The 18,280-nt window shown below is 40.8% G+C and overlaps 1 protein-coding gene across 2 annotated transcripts in view; it reads left to right on the top strand.

The window, feature by feature from the left end:
- The window catches only part of BZW2 (basic leucine zipper and W2 domains 2), a 41,157-nt gene extending 26,400 nt beyond the window's left edge, over positions 1 to 14,757 (top strand). Inside the window, exons 8-12 of one of the 2 annotated variants that reach the window (XM_010074366.1) lie at positions 1 to 9; positions 494 to 640; positions 4,948 to 5,086; positions 12,537 to 12,659; positions 14,302 to 14,757. The exon at positions 1 to 9 is cut by the window's left edge and continues 165 nt beyond it. In XM_010074366.1, the coding sequence (XP_010072668.1) occupies positions 1 to 9; positions 494 to 640; positions 4,948 to 5,086; positions 12,537 to 12,659; positions 14,302 to 14,330 (447 nt within the window). In that variant the 3' untranslated portion in view covers positions 14,331 to 14,757. The remainder of the gene's footprint in view (positions 10 to 493; positions 641 to 4,947; positions 5,087 to 12,536; positions 12,660 to 14,301) is intronic. The other variant, XM_010074365.1, reaches the window with a different exon arrangement.
- The last annotated feature ends 3,523 nt before the right edge of the window (positions 14,758 to 18,280 follow it).

The raw sequence follows: 18,280 nt of genomic DNA, 5'->3' as shown, positions 1-18,280 counted from the left end.
ATTAAAGAGGTAAAGAGTGTATTTTTACAACTTCTGCGTGTGTGATCATAGTTGAAGACTTAAATCAGCAGTAGGTACAGGGGAGCAGATATAAGCACCTCATTTCCTCTGTTTTTCTTTAAATTATTTCAATTTATTCATCAGTTTGCTCTTAAGACTAAAGCAACAAAACATCCTCTGGATTTACAAGTGCAGCTGATTATGGGTTTTTTTTTGTTGTTGTTTTGTTCAGTTATGCTTCCTGAAAATGTATTTCATTTAACTGCATTAACTGATAGGTTGGAGGGGAGGGACAAAACCTGTAGTGGAGTAATAGTAATGTTGCTAAATAAACACCTGCTAAATGCTTCCTTTTTATTATTCTTGTTCTAATTTTGTTTCTTATTATTTCTATATCATGGTGTTATTTGTAAATGACTGCAGATATTTAGTAAGTATCATTTTTGGTTGATTGGAAATGTTGCTAAAGACAGCAGTTTATTTCCTGCTGCAGGTAGTGCTTTATGTAAAAGAGGAAATGAAAAGAAATGAGCTGCCAGAGCCAGCAGTGATTGGTCTCCTGTGGACCTGTGTCATGAATGCTGTGGAATGGAACAAGAAAGAAGAGCTGGTTGCAGAGCAAGCCCTCAAACATCTAAAGGTGTGTGCATGGGTGAAGAGGGGAAGGGCTGCAGTAAATTAGCAGAATACTTTGTACAGCTGTCAAGTTTTTACCTATTTAAATCCAGGAGGTTTATACTTTTGAGGGCTGACACTGATCACATCAAGCATGGGCGTGTCTTGTGTATAGTCTCTTCTCCTTTAGTGAAATTAATGCAAAATTTAGGTAGTTCAGATTATTGAATGCCCTGAGGCATGCAGTGCAGAGAACCAGGGCAAACTGAGGTGGTCACAGCCTGAGGACCTCTGCATATGTGCTTTCTCAGCATGCCAGATCCTGAGAGGCTCCTTGCCTTGGGGGCAATGCTAAGTGAATGCTGAGACTCAGCTCTGCTCAGACCTGATGAGTAAGCCTGCAGGAACTGCCTTTGCAATGTCTTTGCCAGAAGCAAAGAAGTTTTGGGAGCATGGTGAGGCAGCACCTGTGCTGGCTTTGCACAGAGCTGGTTAGATCCAGGCAGGAGCGCTGAGCTCAGAATCCGTGAAATGGTTGTTGCCGATGTTGGCTGTGGGAGCTGCATACTCAGCAACTTGCCAACTAATAAGCCAGGAGCTGACTTGCAAGCATGTGCACTGTATAGGGTGGTTACTCTTTGATCTGGATACTGTCCTTGTGGGTAAGAGAACTGAATGCATAGAAAGATGGGCTGTAGTTTGCTAAGTGATGACAGATTGCAGTATCACAGTTGTGTGTTGGTGCAAAAACTTTTATGACCTTGGAGTGGAAAAAAAGCCCAAAACCTGCAAACAATGCAGAGGCATTGAAGTCATTGCAATGCTTGATATTCCTCATTTATGTCTGAAGGAATTGTGTGGTACAAGACACTTGGAACTGAGAACAGAGGCAGAGAAGCTTTTCAGCAGTTAGTCCTTTTAAGCTGATAAACTGTGAGAAAGAGAATACTTCCTTACAGCCAGGGCTGCAAAGATTTGCCCTGTAATGGCAGCAATCTGTACTTTATTCTTTATGGTAAGATGGATCTTAAGCTTGATCGAATTCCTTTCTTCATATTGGATGCCTCTCTGTACTTGGAATTCCCACATTGGTTTAGCTCCTACTAGGGGTGTCTTTTCCTTTGAATTTGGTTTCCCAAGAGGGGTATCAGTCATCCTGGAAATGCAGTCGCTTGGGATCTTGTGTAGTTTTTGATGGTAAAATTGAATGCCTTGAAATTCAAGTGACCCAAAAAGCAGTAGAAGGATGAGAGAGTTTCCAGGAGGAGGAGAGACATTGGATGAGAGAGTTTCCAGGAGGAGGAGAGACATTGCTTTTTCTTGTTCTTTTGATGTAAAAATTGATCATCTTTCTTTGAGTTGTAACAGAGTATCCATTGAGATTTATTGTCTAGTACTGCAGGGCAAATTATCAAACACTTCCTGGGATATTTGAACATTGGGAAAAGGGAAACATAAACTGTCTTTGCACAAATACTGTTGATTAGATGCTTAGTCCTATGAATCTCACTGACCCAAGACATCAGCTATGTAAGTAAACCCACCAAATTAGGTAGGGCATCTTGCTTATATAAGAAAAGCATCTTTCTAGCTACATCCATTTTCTAAAAACAGAGTATAAATTTGTATGGGGTGTTTACTATTTGCACTTAGAGGTAAGATTTTAACAGAAGGAGTAGAAATAGAAATTTAGACATTGCTAGCTGCTTCTTTACATTTCAGTGTTCAACAATGAACGGAATTTGTTTCACATCCTTCCTCTATGGATAGGTAGAGGCAGCTCTTGGATTCTTCTCTTCGGGTTCTCAGCTGACCCAATGTGTGAGCCAACTCCAGAAATCAGATTAACACTATTAGTGTGACACAGAGCCTAGTTCCTGTGCCCTCCTGTGTGTCAGCATGCTCTGAAACAGCCATGGAGTTGCTTTGCCCTGCTGGTGTGAGGCAGGATGCATATAAATACGTACTTGACATGGGACATGGCAGGTGGTGGGATTTATTCTTGTATGGCTGGCCCTCACAGATAGCTTTCACAAAGCCCAATTCCCAAAGCTTTGACATCTGGGTATCAGTCTCTTGAATTTATTAGATTTCTTTTAGTAAGCTGTATACGAGGGACCCCTGAAAAGAAGTATCAAGGCATAGAATATTGACCTAGTTTACAGTTCTTAACAGGCTTTACTGAATGGGTGACTTTCTAATGGAAGTGATGGGCAGCCATTAACCAGCAAATGCCATGTGTGCCGTCTGCATGGCAGGACTTGGCAGCAGCTGAACTCAGGAGGAGACAGGGCAAGCTGTTAAACTCTGAATCTGACAGGATAAGCTCTTCATTGTCCCAGTAACCTCCCTGTGACACTGGGGATTGGCCCCTAGGCCACCTCCAGTGCAGAGAAGAGACATTCCCCAGGGGTGGGGAGAATCCTCCAGACAGTTAGCACATCAGGCAAGGCTGTGGTGTGAGCTTCGTGATATTGCATCTGCTGGCCTACTGCTACCTAACCTGAGGCAAATGGAAAATAATGCCATTCAACTCAGCCAGCAATGAGAGGAAGCTAATTTTATGATTCCTTAGTCAGTTATACACTTGTGAAACTTATAAATGTAAGTCTCTACCAGTTGAGGAGTGAGAGAAGAACGTCAAGGGAGTCAGTCAGATGTGGCAAAATGAAGGTATCTTACCTCTAACCTGAGAAGACAGGTGTGTTTTTTATTATTATTGTTAATTAATTCACGCTTGTACACAGCAGCACTTCACAGACCTGTGGATGGGCGTGGGTTCTGCTGATGCTGTCAAATAAACAAACTGCAACTCCTGCCTCCCTACAACTAGCCTAGATACAAACTGGATGCTTCAAGTGGCAAAAGGGGAAAAAAGGGAGTCTAGTTACCCAAAGCCTGCACAAGTTTTGAACTGCTTTTACTAAAACAGTAATGTTGTTTCTAAAGATGTGCCTATACCTGCCAAAAGTGGAAAAACTCAACCTCTGGTGTTACCTACATCTAGTAATTTCTCATAGTTACTTTGTGGAAGAAACTTCATTAAAAGTAATGATACTGTCTGCCTGCCTAGCTGCTCTTGTTAACAGTTCCTGTGTGATTTTCTTGCTCTCTCTTTTCTTTAAATTAATAGCTAATAATTATTTTGCAAAAAACATTCTGGACCAACTTTTCAAATTTTAGTCGATTTTCATGTGTTTTAATACTGTTTTCTGTGGATCACGTTGCATAAAATGAACATGGCCATCAGTGCTGCTGGTGATGGGTGGTTTGTTACCTGACCGCATCCATCAGCAGCTCTGAACTCACACAGCAGAACATTGCTGTATCAAGCCATTGCCAATACAGCTGAAAAATGCCAAACTGACAGTGTTACTGAAAACAATGAAGAAAGGCTGAATGGAGCAGTGCAAGAATAATTTAAATAGTAACCTTAATGTATATTTGGCCATGGCCTTTGAAGATCAAGGGTAATTTGTCTTCCCTTCAGCTCTGAATAATGCTTTTAATATTACCTTAAATTTAAGATTGCAGTCTTAGCTGGAGTCATCACAGGCTAGGAGGAAAGGAAATTGGAGAGATGGATATAAACACTGCAGTTATTAGGAAAGAGTTTTTTAGGATATGGTCCTTTAACATACATTTTTAGTTTTAAAATCTGAAATAAGAGGAGAAAAGTGGCATAACAAAAGAAAGTGCTTTATCTTTTATTACATTAAAGAACTCCAGGAAAAGACAATGAAATGTGCTGCTACTGTCTTGTCAGAGTAACATTAGCAGTTAATGCCGTGCTTTGAAAACATTGCTGTTTACCAAAGCAAAGGTTGTCATGATACTTCGATGGTGATAAAAAAAAATAATGACACTTGATCATAGTTAACCTGGAATAATTTAATTTATTTAAATTCAATTTCCTGGGATTTTTAAACCCCTGTGAAGCCCCAGATTTGTATTTTCATGACAAATGTTACGTTATGAACATCAATAAAGCATCACTCCTGAATCAGCAGCATGCTACCTTGTGAAGTGTACAAACAGTAGTACTCCAAGATACGGACTTAATAGAATGATTTAACAAAATTCAGTATCTAAAAGTGGTATTGAATTTTAGCTAGCAGTATGTAACACATCTTACAAAAGCTCATGGATATTTATATGTAGGCATTGTATATGTTTAGGTGAATGCAGTTGGCAAGTAAATCTAAGATTTCAGTGAAACAGATTTTCAAGGATGGAATTCATGATACATACGTTAAAAACTTTATTTGTTTATTTTATATTTTCAGTATATACTGACAAGCATTGTGGTTTTTTACCCTCTCTTCGTTTCAGCAATATGCCCCCTTGCTTGCTGTGTTCAGCACTCAAGGCCAGTCAGAGTTGATTCTTCTCCAGAAGGTGCAGGAGTACTGTTATGACAACATCCACTTCATGAAAGCCTTTCAGAAGATAGTGGTACTCTTTTATAAAGGTAAAAGTCTATATCCACTGTTGTATACTGTGCATGGATTCTCTGTGCCAACCACTCACCTCCAATGTAATAGGAAACAGATGTTCTCTGGGTATTATATGTGAGAAGATTGTGCTGGAGCTGAACTCAGAAGTACCTTATGCTTTGATAGTTCAAAGGGGTGTATGGCAGCAGAAAAAGCTGAAACAAGCCTTTCTTTCTCTGTTTCACTTATCCTCGAGTCCAAGAAGCATGGGCTGAATCCAAGCACTGTCCACAGTCTGTTCAAGTGCAGTTTGGTACTTCTATAAAACCAGATATAGGAAGACATTTCTTTAAACTCTTGACAGCTTTAAAAAGTAGATTAGAGCTTGGTTTTAAGAAATGTTGAAAGTGCAAACCCTCTTGGCAGGAAAAGTTTTCAGTGTTTTTTTTTGTTATTCCCTCCCTGACAGAAGGAGCTTTCCTTATTCTTCTTTCCCTTTTCCTTTCTCTGACAGTTTCTTGCAGGTGCCATAATTTGAGGGATTAGATTTTTATTGTGAAGTTGACTTCTTGCAAGTTTATTCTGACCAGGTTGTCATAGAGACTAATGGTCTTGCACTGTGTGTGATGGGTGGGTGCCAAACAGTTTGTTCTGACACTCTTGCTATAAATAGTTGAAGGAGAAAAATCAGCAGGAGTAGAAACCCAGTATTGATCTTTGTTCATCCTGTTATGTCCAGGTACATGTTCAAGGCAAACAAGTTCAGATTGTTAAAATAATTTCGTGGCTTCAGAAGGCAGAATTAAGTGAATCGTGGATTTATTTCCATCCTTGTGTCAACATAGCTTGGCCTCAGTGATCAAATGAAAAAGCAATATACCTTCTCCCTCTGCCCTCACATTCTACAATTTGTAAACACTATTAATGACTGAGGACAAACTTGAAACTGCAACCTGCAGCAAGCACTTCATTCAGGTTTTTGTGGAAGAGAAAATTTATTTTAGACATGGTGAATGAGCACTACAATTGCTGTGCACACAGACCATAAGTGATGGTTAAACCAGAAATAGTAGGATTCCCTTCAAAATTTTTGAAAAATTCATTACTGTGTTAGCCTGCAAGAGCAACCCTGACATTCCAAAGTATTTTAAAAAAAGAAAATAAATCACTAAATTGTACATTAAACTTAACATGCTCCAAGAACACAGTTCCCATCTATTCCACTTGTCCCACATGCTCTTGTTCTGACTCTGGAAATGTAGCCAGGCAGGCCTGTTGGGAAGGGTGAGAAGACTTTAGCCTCAGCACTACAGGTTTAGGATTCACATGAGGTCTAAAAGAGTGGAGGTACTGTATGGCCTGTCGCTGGAAGCAGTAATTTCAGCCTGTCCAATGGGTGCGATAGTCACCAAGCCTGTATTCCTGCCTGGAGTATTTCAGGCAGGTGTGCCGGAGCACCTGCCTCTCTGCCATCTGATGCAGTCACGCGACGGCATAGCTGCCAGCCCTTCCTGCCCCCATTTAGCCTAAACTTGGATCTGCCCCATTTGGCAGACTTACTGCTGCCTACTAGCAATTACTAGCCTGACTTAACGGCCACTGACCACAGGACCTGTCATAGTTTAGGCCTAGCTGGCAACAGAGCAGCACACAGCCGCTTGCTCACACCTCTCCTCCCCTGCCTCCCCCCCACAGGATGTGAGGGGAGGAGAATCGGAAGGAAAAATGTAAAACCTAGTGCGTGGAGACAAAGACAGGGAGTGATCACTCACCGATTATGGTTATGGGCAAAACAGACTCGGCTTGCGGAAAAAATAATCAATTTAATTTGTTACCAATCAAATCAGAGTAGGATAATGAGAAGTAAAACCAAATCTTAAAAACATCTTCTCCCTACCCCTCCCTTCTTCCCAGGCTCAAAAACTTAATTCCTGATTTTTCTACCTCTTCCCCTGCATGGGCACAGGGGATAGGGAATGGGGGTTGTGGTCAGTTCATCACACACTGTCTCTGCCGCTCCTTCCTCCTCAGGGAGAGGGCTCCTCATGCTCTTCCCCTGCTCCAGCGTGGAGTCCCTCCCACAGGAGAGTCCTCCACAAATTACTCCAAATGAGTCTTTCCCATGGGCTGCAGTTCTCCACAAACTGCTCTAGCGTGGGTCCCTTTCTCGGGGTGCAGTCCTTCAGGATCAGACTGCTCCAGCACAGGCTTCTCACGGAGTCACGGCCTCCTCTGGGCACAGCCACCTGCTCCGGCCTGGAGTCCTCCACGGGCTGCAGGTGGATCTCTGTTCTACCATTACCTTCCACAGGCTGCAGGGGAATCTCTGCTCCAGCGCACCTCCCCCCACCTCTCTTCACTGACCTTGCTGTCTGCGTAGCTTTTCTCTCACATCCCACTCCTCTCTCTGCTGCAGATTCCCAGCAGATTTTTTTCCCCCTCTTAAATGTGTTATCCCAGAGGCAGATTCACTGGCACTGATGGGCTCAGCCTTGGCCAGTGGTGGGTCCATCTTGGAGCTGGGGAAGCTTCTAGCAGCTTCTCACAGGAGCCACCCCTGAAGCCCCTTCCCTGCTACCAAAACCCCACCACACAAACCCAATACAGAGCCCTTCTGAGCACTGGACACTGTAAGGAACTCATGAGCTCCATCTATTTAAGGCAGCTTTGGAGCTAAACAGTGTCTGTTAGGTGAGGACATGCTACTGCATTAACCAGGGAAGATTCTGAGAACACTAGTCCTCCCGTTCCTGTTTCTCCCATGTGATGTTATCTTGCTTTAACTGCCCTTTAGCTTGTCCAGACGTGTGAGGAAGATACCAGCTTAAAGTGAGGACTGAGTCCTGCCTTGTTTGCCTGCCTCTGCTTCATTTCAGTGCTGGTGGATCTCACTGTCTCCCTTCTCCCCAGTTCATACCTACCCACTAGAAACAAGCCATCAAGTCTTTTTAGAGACGTACACTTTATTGTAGATAAGTTGCTAATGACACAATATCTTCTGTTTCCTCATAGTCAAGGAAAACAGCCTCCCAAAGCTGTTCCTAGCTATCTTGGTGGTGAGGGAACAGGAACAGGTGTTCTCCTTTCTGTTGTGCTTCTAGTGTAACCTGCACAGGATCTGGAGAGGTTTCAGGGTACCTAAATGAACTTTTTCTAGTGACAGATATAGTGACATCTGTGGATGGGTAGACAGAAATTCAGCTATCTACCAGCATGAATGTGGACAGCTTATTTGCGCGTTATTCATCATGAGGGAGTGCTTCCTGGGCATGAAGATAATCATCAGTGATGACAGGCACCAAATGCCACCCATGCATTGAAAATTTAGTTGTATGACTACTCTCATCAATGTGTCCAACATCCTGCATTTAAATTCTTCCCATGTTTCCATTGTAAAATAGCCCTGGGATTACTTCCCTGGGAATTACATGGAAATACCTAAACATAATGGGAATGGGTTCATTAACATCTAGAAGGCCTGAAAGCCTGTGGTAGTTCTTTTTTTTTTTTTTTTTTTTCTCTGTCTCTAAACAGGGAGGAATATCCACATTCCCCCAGTGAAAGCCCAAGCCCTGTTTTCCCTTACGTGGTAGCAGCTTCTTACCAGCTTGTAGGTATAATCTGCAAAAGCAGTTCTGTAGTCAGTTAAAACTTGTTGGCATTATAATTATTATTATTATCTTTGTGCTCCTGGTACAGTATAGAGAAAAATGAGCCATCCAGTTCTGTACTGATCCCTGCTGTGATGTTGCTTCTCTCATTATCACTTAAAGCCAGTGCAATTGTAAATCTGTCAACTGCATTTTGATGAATAATCTAAAACCCAGTTGTAGAAGAAGAGTTACTGAATTTTCCCGAGTGACATCTACTGAGTTTTTCAGCCTCCTTGCTAGTTATGCTGGCACTGTAATGTATGTCGTTTTTTCAGTCCATTCCATGTTGCACTGTGTCCCTTAATTGTGGGTAAAATAAGCATTGGATTACATGTTATGTATTGTATTCACTTTCAGAATCTCCTTTCTTTTAGTTTGTGTCCAACCTGGAAATTTCAAATGTGAAATCTTGATGCTATTGAAATTAATAAGTATTCCTTTCACAAAGATCAGAATTTCACCCTTTGAACAGCAAACAAGCTTAGCAGACACAAAGTATCTGTGTACTTTTGCATTAGAATTCAAGACAATATTTACAAAATATGGGGGGAGTGGGAAAAAGAAAACACAAGTACATTGAAGTAGTCCTCGGGTTTGTGGCAGCATAATTAGGCTTCACAGATGCTCTGCAGTACGGAGATGTTGTAAGCAAATGAGGAAGACTGTCTTCTCAAACAACTGTGGGAATCCTGTGCTTACAAGACCTGAATTTTCAAGTTCCACTTGATACACGGGTTTTGTTTTTTGCTGGAACACTATTATCTTTAAATATCTTCATTATTCAATTACCTTCTTTTGGTACTGGATGCTAAATTTTCCCAGCAAAAAAAAAATATACCATAAAGACTGTAACTGTACTGTGGGTGACATTCCTTGTATTGAAAGAGCCCTTGCCTTAAGGCTCTTTCATCCCAACTGAGTTAGCTGCAATAGAGTTGAATTTTCCAGATTGACTGTGTTGGCAGCTTACAGGGTGTACTTTTCCCTTCACTGCCAATGGCTATGCAGTGAGTTGAAAGCAGAAATTCATTTGAACTGGGTGATTTACTACAAAGATGAGACCTGAACTTCAAGTAACTTTCTAGTTAACCCTGCAGTAAAGACACTGGGTTCTTCGGTCTCTCTGCTCTGCAGCTTCTTTCTTTCATGAGGGATGTTCCTGGAGGCTCTGGCCGTGGGTGGTTTGAGTGGCAGTTGGCTGCACCTGCAGGAAAACCAGCTCTCTCAGGCTGACATCACCTGGGACTGCAGTGAAAATGATGTGCAGACGCCCACAAACCACAGTGTTCAGCTTCAGCTGTTAAAATATATCTATAATCAACTTTAATGAGCAATAACTATATATATATAAAATGAATCACTCCCTTCCTCCTCCTGTCCCCCCCAGTGTTCCCATTGCTTCAAAGCAACCTAGAGGTATGATTAACTACACCCTGTCCTACAAGATTGTTTAATTGAGCATCTCTGTGCTGACAGGAGAATATCAACTCTTATGAGCACTGGAGGCATGAATGTATTACAAATGATATTGCTCAGAAATGAGAGTTGCAGTTGTCCTTTTTGTAGTTGAATGCATTTTGTTCTTCTCTGTTAGAGTAGGAGGCTTATTGCTATGAAGTTATATACAGGCAAATTTTTCATCCACCTGACTTGAGAATGTTTTAATCTCCAAGGCACACAGGGTGATTGCATGCTGCTATTATCAGGTTTGGGGTTTTGGGGAGGGAGGGAGAAGTTCCCTCTTCCTCTTTGGCAACAAACCCATTAAGCTCACAGTGTGAAAATAATAATAAAAAAACAAAACAAAAAAAAAAAACACCCAAAAAAGCTTCAATTCTGTTACTCTTGGACCGAGATGTGTGCCTACCTGGAGGTACTTCCTTGTACAGTATCGTAATATGGACTGTAATGCAGCAATGGGCTTCTGCAGCTTCTTCTATACAGTAATTTTGTGGTTTTAAATCTTTACAATACCCAAGAGCTAGCTTGAGCCCTGGAAGGGGGTTGCTCTACTCATTTTTTAACTATTTTTTTTCCTGAAACCTCTCCTGATTTTGTCTGTCCTTAAGGATCATAATACATGTCACACCCTGGGTAATTCTGGAAATGTAGTTGTGTGAAATTCAGGACTTTGTGGTGAACGTAAGCTTTTTATATGCAGGGATTAAACTCCAGTTTCATGAGAGTCCATGTGAAATATTTTCAGGTTTGCTAAATGAAAATACTGATTTATTTAAAATGCCTTTGAGCTGCTGCTAAAGCATTTAATGCAACATGTTTGAAACCTCGATTAGCTCCAGTGTTTCTGTTACACTGGAGAAAAAGTTTATTGTGGTGAGTTGTGATTTCAGGAAGATACAGCTTTATGTGCCACTTAAAGGGTTCACTAAGCACAATGTTATATGTACTGAAAAAAGCCCAGAGCCGGCACCATCCTGTTTTCCCTGTATTTTCAGCTTACTGACAGTTGCAGCAAACAGCAGAAGAGGTTTTATTTTGGAAAAGGGTCTGAGAAACAAGGTAACTTCCAGTCACACACACTCACTAAGTTCCAGATTTTCAGGGAGGGCTTCATATTCAGTTACTGTTGGATGTCTTGGGATAGTTTTGATTAAGTTCAAACGTATCCCTGGTTGCTTCCATCTGTTTATTATTCAACAGCATATGTGAAACATGCCTACTCTGTCTCATTTGATCAGATGTTTTGGGGTTTTGGTGTCATTTATTTCAGTTTGTCTTCTTCCCTTCCCTGCCACATCTGCTATAACCTTTAGGCTGAAGCAGAAGGTGATGGTCAAGGTTGGTACTCTGGCAAGCAAATGCCAAATGGGTGTGATGGTGCCAAGGACATAGTGAAGCGCTTGACATGAATGTGTTGATTTTGCAGAGCAAGGGAGGATAGTTTGTTCAAAGACAAAAAGAATGGAAATTTTAATGAGATGTAGAAATCTGTCTTTAGTCTTTTTATAGAACAAATACAGCCTGACTTTTTTTTGTTCTTGCCTCTTGCATTACCTAACTGACAAAATGCCATTGTGTATCCCAGGTTTTGCCTCCACAGTCATCAATTACTGAGGTATTTGGCTTGGCTGGATCACAGGAGCTTTGTTCCTGGGGCTAGAGGTCTGTTGCTAGACCTAAATTTGCATCTGTTGGAAACAATAAGTGTCCTTGCTGTTTATTACTATTTCTTTATTCTGAATTGTACTTGGCTTCACTTTTCCTTACTGACAGCTATTTTGTTCTTCATGATTTGACATAAAAATGTCAGCTGTTGCTGGCCATCTGAGCCAGTCCCTTAAAATGGGTGGTCTGGATAGTGACCTTAAAAGTTATTAGCTAAAAACAATATAAAACCTTTAGGGAAAAATGATTGCAAAAAATCCCCACTGGCTGCTTTTTAACTGTTCAATCAAGAGGTGTCTGTCACTTCAGATTTCTAGAACTCTGCACAGTTCTGTGATCCAACAGCAAGAAAAAGTATGGCATTTCTTATTGTGGTAATTTCTAAGATGTGCAGACTGATCTTTTTATCCAACCATCTTATGTGGTGTATTTAAACCAGATGAATAGAGAAGTCTCCTCTACAGAAGCACAATATTTGATACTTTATTTCAAGCCTAATTCACTACATATTTTATTCCATCTGGAATCCGTTATATGCACCAAATATTCTGTAGTTGTAGCCTAATATAATTCATGCAAAGCTTGTTTCATTGCAATCATATTAACTTATTTTATGCTGCCTTTAAAAAAAAAATCTTTCTTCTCTCATGTTCAAAATCTTCTGAAAAGTACATTGATTTTTTACAAACACTGATCTGTATTTCAGCTGATGTTCTGAGTGAAGAAGCAATCCTTAAGTGGTATAAAGAAGCACATGTTGCTAAAGGCAAAAGTGTTTTTCTTGACCAGATGAAGAAATTTGTGGAGTGGCTACAAAACGCTGAAGAAGGTATGGGCTCATTTAAAGAAATACAGTAGTCTCTTCGCAAATCAAATTTACTTTTACAGATTTTAGTTGTACCAGGCATATGAAGTTTGCGGACTTAGAACAAAACCAGCAGGAGTGACTGCTCCAAATTGTTTCCAGTCATGCTCAAGCCTAACGACAATTGCAGCTTTTCAATGTTTGTGGTGTCCTTATGAAGTCCTTAAGTCATGAGGTACCACTTGTCTATAGACAAATTTTTTCAGGTTCTGCAGGGAGAAACGCTGCACTGATGACAGCATGAAGTACCTTAGTGTTAGCATGCGCAACCTAACAGTTTTCTGTATCAGTGCCTTTTCTGCTGTTATCATCTATACTGGCAACATGAACATAGCGTAAGCCTGCCTGTGCTGCTGGGCTGAAATTGCTTTAGTTGAATGATCAGGCTAAGATATGTGGTCTTTATTTAATGCTTTAAAACAGCTACTGGGGAGGGGAATTAGTTTCTTTAGTCTGTAGCTTTTTTTTTTTCTTGTATTCCGCATAGAAATTTACTTTGGTTTGTACTGAATAAGTAAGTTATCTTTTTTGCCTTGAAAGGAATTCAAAATCAGTTGGAAAGATCATTCTATGTGTAATAGATAGGGGTATCGTTATTACCGTTCATTTGCATCCATTTCATGTAATTGATTTTAGAAACTTGGAGGGAATATGTAGTAATGCCAAGGAGCAGATTAGACTTTGCAGCAAGTCACATGTGCAGGCAGAATATAAAAATGGCAACTTCTTTCACACTTGAGACTAGCAATCTTGGTCTAATTAAGCATTTTTTTCCCTTTTAATCTTCTGCTTGTGTGCCTTTCTGCTGCTCTTTATTTTTATCCTTTCCTGCATGTCCCCTCTGCCAGATGTCCTTAATTACAAAGTCCAGTACAAATGGAGACAAAATGTTGCTGTAGGAACATGCAAACCAAATTTGCTCTGAGACATCTGATCTAATGTGTAGTATTTATTGGCAGCAAGCCCTTTCCTGTCAGGTGAACAGAGACAGAAATACAGCATGATGCAAAGTAGCTTTAGGTGACAAAACACTGTATGTTCCTACTCCTAAATTACTTCCTCTACTTCAAAATTACTTTTATGCTATACAATCATAATAATCTTGTTTGTACAGATTTCATACCTGCTGTAAGGTAACACCACACATGCCTTTCTAGATAGGCTGGATGATGATGATGATGATAGATATTTGCAGAGCAAATAGTTTAAAGGGTGCTTCCTGGATGAAAGCAGTACAGCCTACTCATAGAGATTAGGAGAGTGAGCAAATAATGCTTCTCCTTTATTAAACTTGGCTCGGATATGCATTGCATGGCTCTGCAGATGAGGACCAGAATAATTGATAGTGATGTGGTTAAAATTCTAGGGACAGATCTGTAAACAAAGAGCTCCACCGTGGAGGGCAGCAGAGATGATCTCCGTTTCTGAAGCTGCGTGTTTGTTTCTGGTTTACTCTGTTTAATTTGCCAGCCTTTCCTAGGAAGTAATAGATGTGATGAAAATTTTCATCTGAATTTTAGAAGGATATCTTCTTATTTTTATAGAATTATTCACATCACTGTCCTTGTGGAACCTACATGAAGTGTGTTACTTTTTTCTCTTCTAGAGTCGGAGTCTGAAGGGGAAGAGAACTGAGACGGTTCAACACAGCACAGTCTCAATCTGGGTTAATGCCAAATGTGCTTGGGAATGCCATACTGTTCAAGTAAAGAGGCTTTACTTCAGTGTCATACAGAAAACTATAGGCTAGGCTTTCCTTTTGTTTAGAAGAATAAAGGTTTTTAATGGAGCCCTGAGGCATAGATGCTTTACTTGGGACTCTACCTCTGGCTCATTGTACACTAACTTAGGCCAAGACATTCAGCAAGGAGCCATATAGAAAAAGTGAAATGAAATACTTATGGACTCCTTTTTATTAACGGTCTTTTTCAGGTACTATGGTGTATGAACACTCCAGTTTCTGTTTATAGAACTGTTTGGTCTGTGTTTGTAGCTCAATATTGGCTTGTGTATGTGATTTGACACCACCACATTTTTTTGAATAAATGGCTTTTATATCTTAGTTTCGTGGTGTTAGTGTTGGTGGTTTCTAAATTTGTCTTGCCAAAGTTGTTATGATTCTTCAAGTGAAAATTACATCAGAATGTCAAGAGACTTCTTGTTTACTTTTTAATCACAAAATCAGCATCCGTAGTTAATTGGGATAACTGTCTACTCTTTATCCCCATATTTCCATATAACTTCAGACAGATTAACCAGATTCCATAGCAAATGCTGAGTCATTCAATTGATTAATTCAAACAAAATGTACAGGAACAAAGCTGTGGAGTCCCAATGTTGCATGTACAAAATTAATGCAAATGAAACATAGAATAGTATGCTGTTCTCAATTCAGACTACACTCAGTTATTGGTGATCACTAAATTTTGCAAGAAAAATATCTCATTGTAGAAGCATTAGCTTCAAAACATGCATGACCAGAAGTCACTACATGTGAATTTATTTACATCAGTGTGACGTTACAATTAGATACATGACTGAAATACGTAAATGAATATATAAACTTCTGAAGACCCATCATACTTTCTGTAGTATTCCCCTTGTGCCTTGATGTGATGCCATGTACAATTCCAGTGCCTGGTTAAGATGTTGCATAGAGCCCATGCGCAGGTTTGTACATGCATGCAAGTCTCTAAACCCAAGCCCAGAGCTAAAGGTCTGACGTTGTGGGAATTCTCAGCCAGCACTCAGTATCAGAGTTCCTGGAATCTTGTGTTGCACCTCGTGGAAGTGAACTCAACAGCAAAGGTCCAATGCAGCACCATCTCCCAACTTGCACTTTTTTTCACACAGCAGTCGATCAGGTAGCAGTTGCTGCTATTTCATTCTCACAGGCAAGTAGTCTTCTCCTACCCCCCACTCCCCAATTTGCTGTCCATGCCTCTGACCATGCTGGTGGCCCAGAATGACTAGGGCAGTGAGTCAGCTTGCCAATACATCACACCACTCCAGTTCGTCTTCTCTTTAAGAATACATTACTTGGAACACTCTGCGTCCTTCCCTTTAAGCATAGAATTCAATCCACATGAAATATGAGTGAATGGATTAGTAAGGCTTAGAAAAGACAGGCTTGTATTCTTACAGGGGCAAGGCATGAAGGAGCCTAATTAACTAATGAAAGGGTGTATTCTGTCATTAGAAACTAATAAGGTAACATGTACAGATTTTTCTATGGAAAAGTCAACACTTCATGCAAACCACAGATGATATGGTTGCAAATGTCGTCTCAATATGTATCTGTTTACTGGAAACAGCAAATAGCAAGTAGAAATGAAGTGCTGTTGAATGCCAGCTATCCATCTAGAACAGCATTTATTTCTGTAACAGTTATTGATCTTCGGAAAGGGAAATACATTGTGGATATTTCCAGTAACTTAGAGAAGACAGGAAGATAGTAATCTTAAAAAGCAGAATTGATGCATTAGCTGCATGCTTTCCATTTCAGTCTTTGTTATTACAGAAAATAAATTTGCCAGGCACTGCTGCCCTGGGACCCTCTGTTCACAGACTCTGCAGCTGTGAAGGGGTGGTATTGAGTCGTTATTGATACAGAGCCCCTGTTGCTATAAACATTTCACATTCAAAATTGCATTTTTCTATGGTACTAATGAGTATTCAGTTGCGTGTATGTAAAACTACTTTTCTGTGTAGTCTAAAACTCGGACTGATTTCAAAGGTGCCGATCTAGAATAATGTGCAGAGGACACCATAAAATGTACCTGTGGTGAGACTGCCAGGGACGGCAAGACGGGGCTGGCGTGGGCTGTCTGTGCCATCTGCTGGAGTCAGCAGGAAGCACTTCGTGGCAAAGACAGCAAGTCTTGGATGCCTGCTGCATGTGTGCCCTCAGTGTGCCACAGATGTAAGCAAAGCTCGCTCCCATGCTCCATGGGATCTGGTTCCCTGAAGTTCAGGTACCTACAAGCCAGGCACCCATGCAGTTGGACTCTGTGATCCTTATAGATCCCTCCCAACTAGAGCTATTCTGTGATTGCTGACACAGTTGTTCCAGGCTCCCTTTATAGATGTTGTGTAGGAGAAAAATGAGTGTTTTTAGGACAGGGATGCTGGTGAAGTTGAAACCTGTGATTTAGAGCAGGGTGAGGACTTGTACTCCAGACTGATGGTAGTTGTGCAATTTTCAGTCACACAACTCCCAAAACCCAGTGTCTACTGTGTTTGTACCATGTCTGATGTTTAGTTCCTGGGAGCCCCTCTCAGCTTGCCATTCCCCAGCAAAATGGTTTGTTATTTTGCTTAGGCACTAAATATTTCTGAACCTAGTTTTCAGCAATTTCCCTTACTTCATCTTTGAGATCAGTTCAGATGGGGGACTTTTCAAGTACATGTGTATTTTCATCCAACATTTCATATATATGCTGATAAATGAACTAGGTAGGGGCATGAATACAAATAGACCTGGTTTGCATCAGACTGAATTTCAGTACAAAGCATGTAATGATTAGGTTTTTCAAGAAACCTGTGGTTTCAAGGTGCCCAAAAGCTGGGCAGGGCTTTGATAGGGCTCTTTTCAGGCAAAGTACCCTTCCCTAGAAGCCTTCAAAGAGTCTGCATTTCAGTTAAAAATGTCCCCAGTCCAAAGCATTTCCTTAACACAGCCCTTGAATTAGTGTTTCTCTGCTAGAGAAATTAAAGTTACAGTCTACACTAAAAAATTCTTCAAATACGGAATTCATTGTCTTATAAAAAAGTTACTTCACAGAAAAATGTGATTCACATAATGTATTGCATTTAGTTTTGAAACATCAGCAGAATCTGAATGTTAGAACAATACATATCTCTTTTACTCAAAAATAAATTGCAATAAGATGTACTTTAAAGGGGGGATTATGGAATTTGAAGGTGATTCCTCCCTTCTGATCTCTTCCTTCTGAAATCATGCTGAGGTTTTGACTAGGAAAGCCATTTATATTGTTTTAAAGCATTCTTCTAACATGCGGGTGCTCACCAGGAGAAGGACCATATCTTCCTTGGGATGCAACAGAGAGTTAGGTTTTACAGTCTCCTTGGTTAAAGCACTGGTTAGAAATCTGAAAGGTGTTGATACAATTCCTATTCCTTACAGCTTCAACTATGTAATTGCAGGTGTGTTTAACAGTGTCAGGCCCTATACAAAGGGGGCTCCTACCCCACAGCAGTTAGTAATCCTACAGTTCACAAACCATCATCACCTGACAACTCCCTTCAGCATTTTCACCAGCAATCCTGCTTTCACCCTTATAATGTTTTGGCTGATAAAGATTTACCCCCAGGACATGTGGTGATGACCTTCCATGCCAGCATCCCTCTTACCTGCTGGGCCAGGACATTCCAAATCCAGTGGCCAGACCTGTGCCAGAAGTAGTGGTGGCAAAGTCCCCAAGCTTGTCCCTGGGGCAATTGTGGGCTGTCTGAGCGAAGAGGGTGCCTACCACCCTGAGAAACCAGGTTCTGCCAGGTGAGACCTTCTGCGGGGTCCAGTCCTTGACCACCCTTGGGAGAGGGAGGGATACATACATTGGGGG

Source organism: Pterocles gutturalis, unplaced genomic scaffold (assembly GCF_000699245.1).
Source record: "Pterocles gutturalis isolate BGI_N339 unplaced genomic scaffold, ASM69924v1 scaffold17797, whole genome shotgun sequence".
Taxonomy (NCBI): Eukaryota; Metazoa; Chordata; class Aves; order Pterocliformes; family Pteroclidae; genus Pterocles; species Pterocles gutturalis.
Note: the sequence above shows the minus strand (reverse complement) of the source record. Positions and strands in the feature narration are given on the sequence as shown.